A 15,824-nucleotide genomic window follows, 5' to 3' on the forward strand; every position below is an offset into this window, starting at 1 on the left:
GTTCGCGTTAATTATTCTCGTTTTCTCGTGTGACAGTATACGACGCCTCTCAAGGACTGTAAAGTGCAATAAGCAGTGTTCGAAGATTCTTTGCATCGCTGCATTTGCAATTCAAAAACATACACAGCAAATACAATAATTTTTTTTATAAGGACTCAAGTCGTTGCAATCACTTTTGGAAATTACCGTTTATAATACGCACGTCATATTGCATATCATTCATTTTTTATACATTACATTACACATTTTTTTTTTTGTATTTAGACTTACGATTACTTAGTTATGTTGTGTAATTCAAGGGATCGGTTTTTCGACGATAATTAGGATCTTGTTTTTACCCGGGGAAACTAATTATCTACAGTGTAGAGTTTATATCTCGCAAACATCATCACATATACCATACACTCACAAGTCTGTTTAGATTTGATTATTGTGATAGTTTCTTTGCTTACTCATGCTGAGTGTGCATTTTTCTTGAGAATTGAGTTCGTTCTTCACTTGAAACACAGTCGTCGATTTCCGATAACTCTGTAACCGATAATATATCTTTTGCGATTTCCATATCTCCATTATTGTACGAATAATTCCAGTACTTGCATAACAATAGGCAAAGATAAATCGGTACTGATGATGTAAGGGTAAAAGGATAACGCAAACGTAAACTATAATCGTACAAAAATGTAGTTTTTTTTTTTTAATCTGCAGAGTCGTCAGACCTTCCACCTGCACCAATGAGTAATTAGCTGTCAAGGGCATTCCACTTATATTATTTATACTAAGTCTATTGTCAGTCTTGGCGAGTTCATGTGACGTATATAATTATTAGTAAATTTCAGCTAAATTGTGGATATATAGATTATTATACATAAATTTGCCGGAGATTCGCTATATACAAGAAAATCGAAATCTTGTTGGACCAATTTTATTGTTTCTTCGCAGTAGCATTATACATTATAATTAGTAACTATGAGATTTCATTTCAAAGTCAAATGACGTTTATATAGGTACGTTGTTGCGGTGACTGCATAAGGATAACGTATTTTCGTATTGCAAATACCTCATAAGTTATAGTACGTGCAAATTGAATTATTTTACACATGCTGATGCATTGTAATGCGTTGTTATTCCATGCGCTATTAAACACCGGATGGAGTCTGGCTGGTCAGATGTGCACAGTTGAATTAATAAAGTTTTATGACACGATTCACTGGATGTCCTGATTGTGCTTTTATAAGTTTATACCCGACTCAACCATAATGTTCACGTTTTTGATCTAAAAAGCGGGACGAAAGTGGCACATTATTCTCTCCTTAGGTTTTTCCCTCATATGTGGGAAAAAAGAAGTAGCAATCTTCTTCCACATTTAGGGGAAATATGATCCGAAGATTAGGTTTTCAGTTTTTCTGGGTTTGTGTCTTTCTCTTCCATTTTGAACTACATCTCTCTGTATTATTATGAACTTTCAATAATATTATAGTTTGCAGACTGGTAGATCACACTTACACATAAAAGTAAAACATTTCTAACTCAAGTTTTACACAAGTGTCTTAATGCTGTGCTTAAACTTGATAACACAAGTGAACCAAAAATTTTATTTTTATATTTTAGTATACGTTTAAATGACTAAATTTTGATTCTATACATTAAATGATAGCAAAAATCTTCATTTATTACTTATAATGTTTGCTTGTGCCTTTTTACGTTGACGAATAAGTCTTAAAGTTTTTGGTTAATAGTATAAGCATCTGGTAGCAGCACGTTGAAATAAAAAGCAAACTTTCTCTAATAAAAATACTTCCTCTTTTATTAGTTACGTTTACGAAATCAAAGTTTGACATCTAGAAGCCAGACTCAAAATTCGTGTTGACCGGTGTAATTTACAAAACTTTTACATAATCAAATTTCAATACATCATACAAATAATTTGAACACGTATAAGTATACATGCAAATATTCGATGTATTGAAATATCGTAGATATGTATTAATACATGTACCTAGTAATAGTCTTGACCTTGGATGCATGGATATTATTTTTTTAATTATATATTGCTTCGCGACTACCTAACTAGAATATTTAAACATTTCTTATCTGGAGTAATATATATATATATATATATGTATGTATAAACTTGTAGATTGTAGAAAAGACTTGCATTAAATGATGTTATGAATAATTCATCCTCTACGCATCTCGCGCTACAAATGCCTAAGTATTTACATGTACATACCTATTCATGGTATTACTGTGTACATAATGAGCCGGCTATAATCAGTAGCGATACAACACGCGTAGCACAAACATCGGGCGAGATTTCAGTCAGAAAATACGTGCATGGTTATAAAATTAATAACAATAACTCGAAGAACCGTATATTGGGCTTATAAATTTTTCGACAGTAATCCCGATCGGCAATAATTCATTTCGTAACATTATAATCTAACGATTCATTTATAAAGAAAAGTCGTTCATTTCGAAACTTTAGGTTTGTCTGAAAATCAGCAAAATTGCATACTCGTATTTTACAAATTGAACTCTTTCAGACCAAAGCTTAATGTTACAGAGTTGTAAAACAACGCATTGTTCAATGTCTTCATACTTTAGTATATCAGAGTAAGTGTGACTTCTCATGATCTGCATTCTTCGCCTAAACGGTCACCTTACACAATAGGTGTATTATGTTTTTCAAAATTGTATAATAATGAAGATACGTAATATTGCAGTGCTTATACAGTTTACTAAGTTAGATAATACGTTGATTTTGATCTGAATAAAAATATACGGGTGAAGTATATTCGTGAGCGTCCAGATGTGTAAATATTTACTCGTAATATCGTACACTCGTTTACCGATAAAACAAGAAAAACTTGAATAATAATGAATCCTTTTATTTTAATCGCGGTGTAATTTAAGCTGCGTTCCTATTGGTACGTTACCACCAAGTTGACCAATCAGTGTGTCGATGTTATCGCTTGCACAATCGCTTGTCAGTTTCATCAGTTGTCGGGAAGAAGCGGGGCCATACATTAAGCTTAGGAAAAAGTTTGTCACGCGATTTTATCATCAACGTTGATGTTAATATTCACCCCTGGTATAAGTTACGTTTGTGCAGCGCGTGTTCCAAGTTATTATCATGTCGTCAGGAATTATCAATGATTTTGAGTGCAAAAAGTACGGATTAGGAACAACGGAAGAATCCGGTTATGGGGTAAAAATTATTTTTTTTTTTTTTTTTAAACTATGCTATATCAAAATATGTTGTAATAATAATTTGATACCGATTGACCTCTCTAACAATTTTGACAGTCGGTCAATTGATAAGAACGCAAAAGTTTCCACAAGATTAAAGTATCGCCAAGTCATGAATCCTCAAAACAATTACACCTACATGTGTGTATGTATCATAGTGACGACTGTTATATCCTTCTATCTCTTGTCAAATATTACCATTCCCGAATATAATATTAACACGTGTCACCGGGCGATTGAAATTTTAAATGTAAATACATTAAAATTGTCGTTGTTGTTCAATTGTTTTTTTTTTTTTTTACCCCTTTATAACAATCAGAGTGAATAAAAAAATTAATTTGATGCTCGGAAACAACGGTTCAGCTACATACTTTCAGCTACAAGTAGGAAAAAAAAAAATACATTGAATCTTGAAACTCTCTTATATTTCACAAAATCCTATTTTTTACGGCTTCTTAAATTTTTTTGTTATTAAGTTTAGTTGCAAGTATAAATTGATATTTATTATGCAGTTCAATTGACGAATTCATAAAAGAAACATTGAAAATTTCAATGTATTTTACATTTCAAAGTTCAATTACGTGTTAATATTGTCCGGGTATGTTTACATTTGGCAGGAAATTGTTTTTAATTAATATAAACATATTTCTGGGTAGGGCTTGAAAAAATTCCAAAATGATCAAAATGACGGACACCCTACTGTATACTGACCAATTTAAAAAACCATATTTAATCTTGACCTTTCGTTATGTTTTCTCAATTTTTTGTGTCGGAGTTGCAAATCTGCATATTATTATATAGTTACACCTTGGTATTTAAGAACTTAATGCCGAATTTCTACTTTTCTTGCATATTTATTTCTCGTCGGGGCTTAGTAATATTATTTTTATTGGTATCATCGTTACATGATGTGATTTCTATCTGTGCGCCTGAACACTTATCTCTTACATGTATGCTGTGTGTGCCATTGGTCGACTCTGATGAGACTTTATAGTTCTAAAAGTCTAATAAATATTTCATCTATCTGTTTTAGCTAATTATGGGACAAGTGAATAATCGGCTTTTCTTAACAATTGCGTGAAATAGACCATTTTTCTTTCATGTAAAGTGGGTGGAAAATTGCTTACTTCGAGCGTGGACTCCATTATCTTCCTAGGAAATAATAGATATTAACTTAGAGCATATAGACATGGAGGAAGCATCGATGCTGAAAGAGTGTCTCCGAGCCAGTTAGAGAGGGACGTGGTGGTAACACTGCATGCTCTCTCTTTGTAAGGCAGGAGCGTACCTATCGTAATTGATTGTGATTGCCTGGATCATTGGCGTTGATATAATGCGGATAATATGAATACAGATTATACACTAGTGCCTAGTGGGTCGGGTCATTGAAACAAACTGTTAATTATTCAATGCTTAGCATATTTTTCAACAAATAATATAATTTATAAATTTAAAACGGGAATTTTTGCCGAAAAGTCTGATAAACACATAAAATGTTGAAACGTATGATAAGTTTCTATATAAGAAAAAGTATACCAGGCTTAATCCATATCTGTATGCACTAAGGATATGACCCACTATATTACCTCCCTAGGGAAATAATGGATATTATCTAAGGATATTACCAATTATATTACCTTGCTAGAGAAATAATGGATATCATCCCCGTAATACAAACCAGGCTCAAAATGCGCCACGTCCCATCGACCCTTTATGCACAAAAACGTGGCTATACGTGATGGTGCATTCAGTCTCGTCTTGGTAATACTATTATTCCCATGTTGCATATAGGACTTTTATTACCGACTCAACTGCGGCCACTTTATTGACTTGAGAAGTGGCGTTGACTGAAGTATATTCTTCAGTCAACAGAAGTGGGTCCCACGTACAGAAACGGAGCATTTTAAATTTGCCGCGTCGCGGGTGGTGGTGCTGTTTTCTTCATTCGCACATTGTGCATGCGTCTCGTGTAACAGATCTCGATGGATCTCGAACTCGAACCCGAGAACTCGACCGTGAAACCGAACTTCATTTATGATAGTAGAATCGGTGGCCGGTAGGTACAATTAGGTTCCGTAGTGTATTATCGCTGCATTCGCGATCGAAAAATATAATCAAACTTGTGTAGACAATGTCATCGAGTGAAGACGAAAAGCAAGATTTCACATGTGAATCACCGGATCTACTTGACGAGAAGCAAGATTTCACATGCGAATCACCAGAGTTCTTTGACGAAAAGCAAGATTTCACATGCACATCACCGGAGCTGCTTGAAGCCGCAGATAATGTTAGAGTTGAATTGCTTCCCCAACAATCTCGAGAGCTGTATTGGTCTACGTATAATGCTTTTATAGAATGGAAAGATGCGAACAGAGTAAAGACCATTTCAGAAAGTGTAATGTTGACCTATTTTGGTGTGCTAGCCAATAAATATAAACCTTCAACACTTTGGACTAAGTACTCGATGTTGAGAAGTACAATAAAAATCAAACACAACATCAAAGTTAAAAAGTTTACACGGCTATTGGCATTTTTAAAACAAAAAAGCAATGGTTACGAGGCCAAAAAGTCAAAGGCATTAACTCTAGACAACGTGAAAAAGTTCTTGAGTGATGCTCCGGATAAAACATACATGGTTACAAAGGTAATTCTAACCTATAAAGTATTTATATATTGTTTTGCTTGTAAATTATCATTATAATACACAAATATTTATTTTGTCTGTATACTGATTTCAATAAGTTGTTTATTATTATAATATTTTAGGTCGCATTAATTTTTGGTTTATTTGGAGCTTGTCGAAATGGTGAATTATGTTCCCTCACTACTAATGATGTCATAGATCATGGTAAAATTATAGAAGTTACATTAAAACATACAAAGAACAAGAATACAAGAAGTTTTTGCATTGAGGGAGAACCGCTTGGACTGATTAAAACTTATCGATCATTGCGCCCGGAAAATGCAACTGTGGATAGGTTCTTTTTGACATATAGAAATGGTAAATGCACCAATCAACCTCTTGGAAAAAATAAATTTGGATCGATGCCAAAAGAAATAGCTAAATTTCTTCAGTTGGCGGATCCAGAGCAGTATACTGGCCATGCTTTTCGAAGATCATCAGCAACATTGTGTGCTGATCGAGGTAAAATAGTTTTATAAGTATTAGGATTGTTTCACATTTGCTAGTATGAATTTCATATCGGTTTGTATTTTTGGTATAGGCTTTACAATAACAGATTTTACAAGTCTTGGTGGATGGACATCTTCAACAATAGCCGAAAGCTATATCAAAGATTCAATAAATCATAAGAGGAAGAGAAGCAGAGAAATTACTGATGTTATTGAGGGAACATCTCGTGAGGATGTAACGTCTCAACCAGAACCGAAAAAAACGAAATTACAAGTATCTGCACAGTCAACTGCAAATATACAAAATATATCTGATTTGTTATCAAATAGAGATAATGTGTCATTGAATATTGCACATCCAAGTAACATCAACATCCATTTTCATATTTATAATTTTTTCTATGTTTAAGTGTGATTATTTGATAAGTTTGGAAACTAGAATTTATTGAAAATCTGTAATTAATATAGAATGAAGTAGTTCAAAATTGAAAAAACACAGAGAAAAGCTAAAAACTGAAAACCGCACGTGTGGAAGACAAGTGCTACTTTTTTCTCCCCAAGGAAAAGAAAAATTGTAAATGTGCAGAAAATTAGTATAAGAGGGAATTAAATGTTAATTGTGTCCCTCATTTCAGGTCATTAAAGTGGCCATTACAGTTCAGTCGGGAATAAAATCTATGACACAACAATCTGAGTGATCAAAAATGTAAAGCATCCGAGTTTTAAAACTAAATCGTGTCCAGTGGACTACATTTTACAATTATGCAAAACCGTGATTGTTATTTTATTTCTATTTATTTGGTAGCATTAAGAAGTAATTACAAAAACATAAAAAGAAGTGTAGATATTGATTATTAATACTTTTTTCATGTAATCATGCGTATGTGATACCCTTGAAATACTATAAGTTTTTAAAAACCATCATCAATGTTGCCGTGCACTTTTAGATAAAAATAAAGAAAGAAAAAATTGTATCTAATATTCAAGTTGGTGGCGGAAAATATACTGATGCAAGAAAGATTTGATTAAGTACTAAAATCGCTTTTATCGTATCTTATTTCCTGTAAATAAACTAGATTTTGTGAAACAATAGCCTGGACGGTTTATATGGAGTTCCTTCATGTTTACTCTTTTTGAGATTTCCGCACCTGGACTTGGATAAGGATGCAAAAACGGTATTGCAATGTAAAAATTTAACGGAACGTATCGAAATTTTGCTGTACGGCATTATAAATTTTATTGCGGGTTTTTGGATTCAATAACCCAAGTCTGCACGTGATTTTAATGCTAGGAGGCTTAAATATGAATAATTTGTATATAAAGCGAGCAACGATTATGGTTTCAGGATTGGTGAAATCGGAAATAATTGGCTCTAGTTACACACTCTTTTTCATCTTATGTATCGTATGTTTGATAACATAATAATCAAAGGTTTCGTGCATTATTTGATTTCAGTCACGGGGCCATCAAAGGTCGCCGTCAGATACTCGTGATTTCAAGGAAAGAACGAAAAGAGATGCCTTGATTCAGCTTCAGCATGAAGTTGATAGACTTCTGGCAACAGCCCCTCCAAGTGAACAGGATCGATTGAGTCGCGAATTCAAAGGCTTCACTCGCCTGTTCGATAGATTCCTTCAGGAAGAAGGACCTTCTCTAGAATGGAATCGCATACAGAAATTACCAGAAGCTGCTGTAAGTTTCAAATTAATACTTCTGTCGCCTGATTTTTCATCCTTGACTCTTTAATTTCTCTGTAAAGGTACGCGACTACACAACACTTCCAACCCCAGCAGAGGAGGTCATCAAAAGTATGCTAGAGAAGTTGGTAGTCGTAAAACTGAACGGTGGTCTTGGAACAAGTATGGGTTGCCATGGTCCTAAGTCTGTCATTGCTGTTCGAAATGATTTAACCTTCCTCGATCTCACTGTACAGCAAATTGAGGTGAGTTATGAGTGAGAGATGTCTGCAGGCTGGTTTAAATCCCCCGTTTCCACAGATCCATTTATGTATGTTAAATTGTTACAAACGTCGTATGTTTTGAAGTATATATTTGCTCAAAAGCCATGTCGAATTGGTATCCAATAATCTTGGTTCTGGTTGATAGTAAGTTGCACAAGTTGTAATGGAACAAACTTTTTCCAGGATCTGAACAAAACCTACAATGCTAATGTCCCTCTCATACTGATGAATTCGTTTAACACAGACGAGGATACACAGAAAATAATCAGAAAGTATAAGGGCTTAAACGTTGATATTTACACCTTCAACCAAAGCTGCTATCCACGCATTAATCGAGATTCACTGCTACCTATTGGAAAGAACTGCAATATCGATCAAGACATTGAATCGTAAGTTTTTCATTTGATATGCAAATAAATCACACCCGCAGACATCAAATTTGTACCGGCGGTTTGATTGTTATTGAATTTTAATTCGAGGTAACATATTCATTTGGCATGTGTGTATAAAGCCAATGAAGTATATCCTGTTAGGTGTAGAAATTCTCAGTTTCAACGGTCAGTAAGTCAAAAACACATTTTTCACAGTTAGGCTTTGAGAGCGGGGCCCTCCTCAGAAAGACTAAAATATTTATTCAACACATTATCATAATACTTATATATAAACATTCAACCACAATTTATAAAAAATATTATAATAATGCGTTGAACAAATATTTTAGCTTTTCTGAGGAGGGTCCCCTTCAGAGCCTAAATGTGAAAAATGTTTTTTTGACTTACTGAGCTTTGATACCAAGAATCTCTGCACACCAATTCACGATAAGGTCGAGAAATCAATAAACATTATATTCTGTTAATCTGCTGTAGGGCTCTCCAATAATTTCCATTTGATTTACATGTTTGCTGATCACTTACTTCAATTCGCAATTTATAGATGGTATCCACCTGGTCACGGTGATTTCTATGAAAGTTTCCAAAACTCTGGACTGCTAAATAAGTTCATTCAACAGGTAATGTAATATTGTTACAATGATAATTCGTATGATATTTATTTTATGCTCAAAACTTTTGAATTCCACATGTCGCAGTATATGTAATAGTTCCATCTCTATTTTAGGGTCGCAAATATTGTTTCATTTCTAACATCGATAACTTGGGTGCCACTGTAGATCTCAATATTTTAAATCTGCTGCTTAATTCCAAAGATGTAATTTCACCAGAATTCGTGATGGAGGTCACCAATAAAACTAGAGCTGACGTTAAGGTAATGTCTACGGAATGATTAAAAAACATCGTGAAAAAAGGTTGATACTTCCACAAATCTTACTTATATTTTGCAGTCTAAATGAAGTCAAAATGTATCGAATGATAACTTCAATATGTGTTATTTATTTAGGGTGGTACCTTAATCCAATACGAGGACAAGCTACGACTGCTTGAAATAGCTCAAGTACCAAAAGAGCATGTTGATGATTTTAAATCTGTGAAGACTTTCAAATTTTTCAATACCAACAACTTATGGGTCAGCCTCACTGGTAAGCACGGAACACGCTATTCAGAATTTATGAAATTGTTCATTAGCTAGTTTCAATTGCGAACATTATTTCTTGCAGCTATTGAGAGAGTCTTAGAAGAAAAAACACTTAACATGGAAATTATTGTGAATAACAAAAGCTTGAGTAATGGTTTGAACGTTATTCAACTAGAAACAGCTGTAGGTGCAGCTATGAAATCCTTTGATGGAGGTCTTGGTGAGTTCACCCAATACTTGCAGTCAAATAAAATTATGCTAAACTATTTCTTAACTGTACATTAACTCTGTAATAAATACTCTACCCAAGCAAAAAATGCCAACCATTTGAAAGTTTCAAACAAATTCCTTAACTGTTTCGAAAAATCTTTATAGAAATTTAGACTACTTTCATATAATGCTAATTTTTTAATCTTTTTTTTTCTCTGATCTATAGGCATCAACGTACCACGTAGCAGATTCTTACCTGTGAAAAAGACCTCTGATCTCATGTTGGTGATGAGTAACTTATACAGTTTACGCAAAGGAGCTCTCCTCATGAGTCCCCAGCGGATGTTTCCAACTACTCCACTCATCAAACTTGGCGATAATCACTTTTCAAAGGTGCTATTATTATCTCATAAGATAGCTATCTATGTGAGCTGTATTTTAAATTTAACAGTTCTTTAAAAGTGAGGAACAAATTACAAGTATATTAAAACCAGGAATCAATACGTAATTGATTCACAAATATCAACGTTTATGACGTGTGTGCCCAGATTATTGTTAGCTAATTAGAATAATACTTGAAGCATTGAAATATGATAATCGACGCAAGGTTGTGATGCTCGCGGAAAATTGTATTTTTTTCATTTGTTCCGCACGTGTTGCAAGCTTTGTTACTTTAGGAATTCTATAAGAGATAAACCAATAATCCTGATTACACTTCACGTATTCTAATTATTATTAATTTTTTCAGGTAAAAGAGTATCTGCGTAGGTTTGCCTCAATCCCAGATCTCTTAGAACTGGATCATCTAACTGTATCCGGCGATGTTACATTTGGAAAAGGAGTTTCTCTCAAAGGCACAGTTATTATTATAGCAAATCATGGAGACCGTATCGACATACCTTCGGGAACTATTTTAGAAAATAAAATTGTATCCGGAAATCTACGTATTTTGGATCATTAGTTTATGGTATATCAAGTTTGTTCATCGCATGCACAAAGTCTTGTGTGTGGGTGTATATATATATATATATACATATACACTAGGCCTAAGATTAGCAAAAAAAATGTGTACAAAATGTGTAATGATAATTAATTATACCCTCGTTGAATAAGTTTTAGTGGTCTAATTTTATTCGTTACTTATTGTTGCAATTTGTAAGTTTAGCTTTATCTTATTATATATGTATAGTATTTATGTACATATATAAAATTTAAGAATGAAAATATTAACTCAGAGATCATCGGAAGCACTAATTCTAAACACTTGAATGGACATTAAAAATACCACATACAGGCAAGATATTACTTATAATGAAAAAACAAAATCGGAATAATATTTACTGTAAATTCCTTGTATTCCAATTTCTTACGTGCTTTGGAACATACAAATGTTATTTCAACGAAAAATTGCCGTCATGAATATCCAGGTGCAAACTTCAGGGCCCAAGTCGTTCCGATTCACTGGATGTTTCATCCGGTTGTTAGCATGAACACTTAGCATGTGTACGTTTGTAACTGCAGTGGCGTATTCATCTAGAAATATGTTCTTCGTGAGTAATAGACAGAAATTTCTAGTATTTTTAATATTTGTTTGTTGTACATACATACATACGTAAAATTCAACTTCGCTCTATTTCTCTGCTATCCGTATATTGGCTTATAAACTCCCCCGATTTTGATTCCTTTTTTCTGTGGATAACTACAACGTCTGACCAGGTTTTAAGATATATTTTGTTACAACCAGATCGATCGTTTTGAAGATATAACAATATTTGTAAGCTAAGTCTGAACGGGATCATACACTTGTGAAAGCTCTGATTAAACTCTTATATGGAGGAAAGTTAGGCTCGTTAGGCTCAAGAGTTTTCAAAAATCTCTATGAGCTTCACAATGGTTATGTCTTATAGTCTCGCCACAAAAAGCATTTAAAAATATTAGCGGGCGGAGCCGTAACGGGAAGAGGGATATTATTTAAAAATTGTGCACACATATAGCGCGTTCAAATTTTCCATGCAACAGACGAAACCAGCGCTGCGCGGCGTTATCGGTACTACGAATTTCCAACCAGAATGTGTCTCACGTTTGCCGTCGAAAAGAGTACGGAGTTATGTCTCCTTTCCTTTTCCTACTTGTTGAAAAAGCTCACGCAGAAAATCAGGACAGTGAGTTATGTATGTAGGTTATGTTGCATGACGAGAATTCCGTTCATTAATTTAAATCTCAAGACTCATTATTATTTGTAATTCATAATTTAGTAGTGGAGGCCGTGATAAATTTATTCACCAAAACATGGATTTAAGGGAGATAAGAAATGTTTGTATTTTCTGTTATAATTTGTCATTAATTGAATGCTGCTTCTATTTACTTCATAAGCAATTCTTATCGCGCTCTACCATAACACAGAATTGACATTATTTGAATAATTTTTATTGCAGTTCAAGGATTTCCTTACGCTCTACAATCAAATATCTGACACATGCTTCAAACGATGTACAAATACATACAATTCCAGAGACATGGATGTGGATGAGGTGAGGTGATCGATCGGTGAATGTTTTCTGAATTTTGGATAAGATTCAGATTTCAGTTCTTTTTACACCATATAAAAATACTTGCAGCTTTCCACTATTATGTATATTCATTACACATACATATCTTTGCAGCATGTATTGAGAATAACTATTTATTTGTAATGCCATAGGAAGCTTGTGTAAATAACTGTGCCCAGAAGCATGTAAAAGCGAATACCAAAATGATGAAAGTCTATATGGAGGTACTACCTCTTTTAATGAATAAAAGGACAGAAGAAATGAATGCTGCTCAAGCTGCAGCTATGGCACAGCAGCAACAACTGCAGCAAGACACTCAAGACACAGAAACTAGTCAAAATTTACGACAAAGTCAGCCACTGGTCTGACCCACAATTTAGCCTTTCGTTTTATGTGATTTAATATTTTATATTACATTATTTTATAATATGATATATTTATTTTACTTTATGCTGTTCACCTTTTCAATATTGTCAGGATGTGGTATGTTGCTCAGCTGTTCCTTGTTTGGCAATAGGGTCAAAATAAGATTGCTTTGAGCCTCCTTGTCATACTGATTGTTGGTACTGGTCTTTTATGATTCAAGGATTCCTTAAGGACCAGCATTTTTCAATTCATGGCTCTCCTTATTATGCGCTTCGTAATGGCAGTCATTTGAAACAGATATCCTCTCAGGAACGTCTTTCTTACAGTAGGCTGGTAGCAGCGAGATTGTTTTGCAAGCAATATGTAATACGTCTTCCTCCTGTTGTATGCAGCGGTTGGGAGTGTAATCATAGTTAACTACTCTGTAAATATTTTCAACGTATAAAAACTGAATTTGTTCATTCAACCTTTGCATTGTGTAACTGTATGTACATATTTTTCTTACCATATTCTCTGGTTCTTTGCATTTCAGATATTGAGAATGAGTCAATGGCAAAAGTACAAGTATTCAGTTTATTAGATTTTCTACATAAATTGTGATATATCATCTTGCTAAGATTGGAAATCAAAATGTAAACAAAGCAAAGACCAGTTTCGTCTTAATTAATACATATTTGCAAGGAACATTGAATATTATAACATTACTTTTCGAATGATTCTAGGTAAGTAATTGGTTGAAATTTTTCAGTCTGACCGTCGTACTGTTGATAAATAATAAGCCAATTAGTTCAAATAATAATACAGGGCCGTACATATTACATAAGCATTGATTTATTATTGAAAATGTGTGTATATACAGAATACGGTATGTATGTATATGTATATATATGAATAATATTATTACAGTTTTGTTATAATATCAGAACACGACTACAATATATTGCCTCAATACACTGTTTTAAAGTTTAACGGTTCTCTGTCGTCAATTTGCTAAAAATAATAGCATGAACCAAGTAAAATGATATTGTTGCATTTGAAAGTAATAGTGTTTTAAAATTTTATAATGCTCACACAAGCTTGTAGTAAATATCATTTTGATTGTTCAATTCAAACGTCAAAATATCTCTCAAGATCTGACGTAATAACATACTGCTTTCTGAAACTACTACTTTCCCTTTTTTTTTTTTTTTTTCGACATTGTAACAGATTCACATCTAAAGCTGTCACAAATACTGGTGTGGAATACTAACAGTTTTAAAACCCATGTGACAGCAGACGTGGTTACACAAATTACTATATGTGCAATGGTCTACATAATGTACCTGTGATGTGTATGAGATCAGCGACATTTCAGTCTGTACATCAAGTAATCGTAATTAGGAATGCAACTTTACATTTTTTCTTAGCAAAGCAAATTCAATTAAAATCGCGTAAATTACTGATAGGAATCTATTGCATGTAACAAAAGGGGACCGATTAAAAAACCAGGTATATCGAGTGCTTCAATGATTTAGAAACATTATTCTTTTGACGTACTTGTAATTTCCATCACTCAAGCATTTATTTCTCGTATTTCATGAATAATTGCGTTGCCATGTTAAAGGATTGAATTTAATGTGTATGGCATTGATATACAAATTGGTTTCACGATATTAGAATCACTTCTTTACCTGCCAAAATGTGAATGAATAAATTAACTTCACATGCCTATGAAAATAATAAATAATTATTATTTGCCTGCAAATCTATAAGTACTCGAAATTACTTTAAATATTTTTTATAAGCTCGCTCATTTGCATTCACATACCTGTAATGCAGTATTAAAATTAAACTTAATAAGCGTTTGATTTTTTATATAAATATCCTATACAGCACTCCTACTGGTAATGGAAAGTATATAAATAAAAATTAACAATCATTAAAAATATAAAAAATCACAGGAGTTAGCAGACTAATTTTTGACAACACATACTCATCAGCAATATTAGCAGTTTTACCCAAAATATATGAGTATATTTTGTATTTGTATTGTCTACTTATATTGTCAAGTGACAAGTTATTAAAATACACTTATGTATATATAACAGGCCTAATCACAAGTTTCGTACTCCAGTAAACAATATTGTGTACCTTTTTAATAGATTTTGTTCTCTTTTTCTGATTATAAGTAAATATAAACGATTTTTTTCTAAACGAAATTTCAGTTCTGATTATGTACAAATACAGACGTATTTGCATTCTTGTCTACAAAGTTGATATCCGCAATTTTATCGTGTCAACCATTGCCATATGAGTGCTGTAGTATATTTTTATTCGTTAAATAGTAAAGCTGGGTGAAAAATTAAAGCAGGATAATCAACGTTGCAAAACTTCTGTACTCAAATTCATTTTTCCCATCTATATTACTCTTGTATAAGTATGTCATTGTCTCATCCGAATTTTATTTTCTATTTTTCAGTAAATATGCTAACATTTAATGACTAGGCCCTATTTTAACATGTACTTTCGAATCTACCAACGATTGTATCTAATCTTATCGACGTAAGTTTCTCAATTTTTTTTTCGTAAATAAAATGTACCACATTCAACTACTTAACTAATTAAAGGTGAATACCGTGTGGAATACATATGAAGCTCTCGGGTCTTCATTTAATATTCCGGTCAATTTAGACATTTCGAATCACAATAATTTCGACAGAGATGAATTTTGGTAGAGACCTTGGGTTTACTATTATAAAGAAAAACAAAAAAGTCCCCATCGATACCATGTGTGCTAAAAAAGTAATTCAAGGTCAAAGGTCATAATTTTTGGTTTATTCGATTTTTCT

The 15,824-nt window shown here is 33.2% G+C and overlaps 2 protein-coding genes across 7 annotated transcripts in view; both read left to right on the forward strand.

Moving 5' to 3' along the window:
• Positions 1-11,704, forward strand: part of LOC124181558 (UTP--glucose-1-phosphate uridylyltransferase) — a 15,884-nt gene extending 4,180 nt beyond the window's left edge. For 2 of the 5 annotated variants that reach the window (XM_046568233.1, XM_046568234.1), the window contains exons 2-10: positions 7,837-8,073; positions 8,141-8,323; positions 8,525-8,730; positions 9,275-9,350; positions 9,458-9,604; positions 9,737-9,875; positions 9,954-10,091; positions 10,308-10,474; positions 10,830-11,704. In XM_046568233.1, the coding sequence (XP_046424189.1) occupies positions 7,837-8,073; positions 8,141-8,323; positions 8,525-8,730; positions 9,275-9,350; positions 9,458-9,604; positions 9,737-9,875; positions 9,954-10,091; positions 10,308-10,474; positions 10,830-11,042 (1,506 nt within the window). In that variant the 3' untranslated portion in view covers positions 11,043-11,704. Of the gene's footprint in view, positions 1-2,975; positions 3,209-5,377; positions 5,894-6,015; positions 6,395-6,473; positions 6,656-7,836; positions 8,074-8,140; positions 8,324-8,524; positions 8,731-9,274; positions 9,351-9,457; positions 9,605-9,736; positions 9,876-9,953; positions 10,092-10,307; positions 10,475-10,829 lie in introns of those variants that run through there. The other 3 variants (XM_046568230.1, XM_046568231.1, XM_046568232.1) reach the window with 3 other exon arrangements.
• Positions 11,705-11,981: 277 nt separating this feature from the next.
• On the forward strand, positions 11,982-14,465 carry LOC124181561 (mitochondrial import inner membrane translocase subunit Tim10 B). 2 transcript variants are annotated; one of them, XM_046568239.1, is made up of 4 exons: positions 12,146-12,252; positions 12,337-12,394; positions 12,517-12,612; positions 12,783-14,465. In XM_046568239.1, exons 2-4 carry the CDS (start codon positions 12,371-12,373, stop codon positions 12,996-12,998), a joined length of 336 nt encoding a protein of 111 aa, XP_046424195.1. In that variant the 5' UTR covers positions 12,146-12,252; positions 12,337-12,370; the 3' UTR covers positions 12,999-14,465. The 2 variants fall into 2 exon arrangements, with proteins under 2 accessions (XP_046424194.1, XP_046424195.1); XM_046568238.1 differs by lacking the exon at positions 12,337-12,394 and having other exon boundaries at positions 11,982-12,252.
• The last annotated feature ends 1,359 nt before the right edge of the window (positions 14,466-15,824 follow it).

The sequence above is a fragment of the Neodiprion fabricii genome, chromosome 4, assembly GCF_021155785.1.
Source record: "Neodiprion fabricii isolate iyNeoFabr1 chromosome 4, iyNeoFabr1.1, whole genome shotgun sequence".
Taxonomy (NCBI): domain Eukaryota; kingdom Metazoa; phylum Arthropoda; class Insecta; order Hymenoptera; family Diprionidae; genus Neodiprion; species Neodiprion fabricii.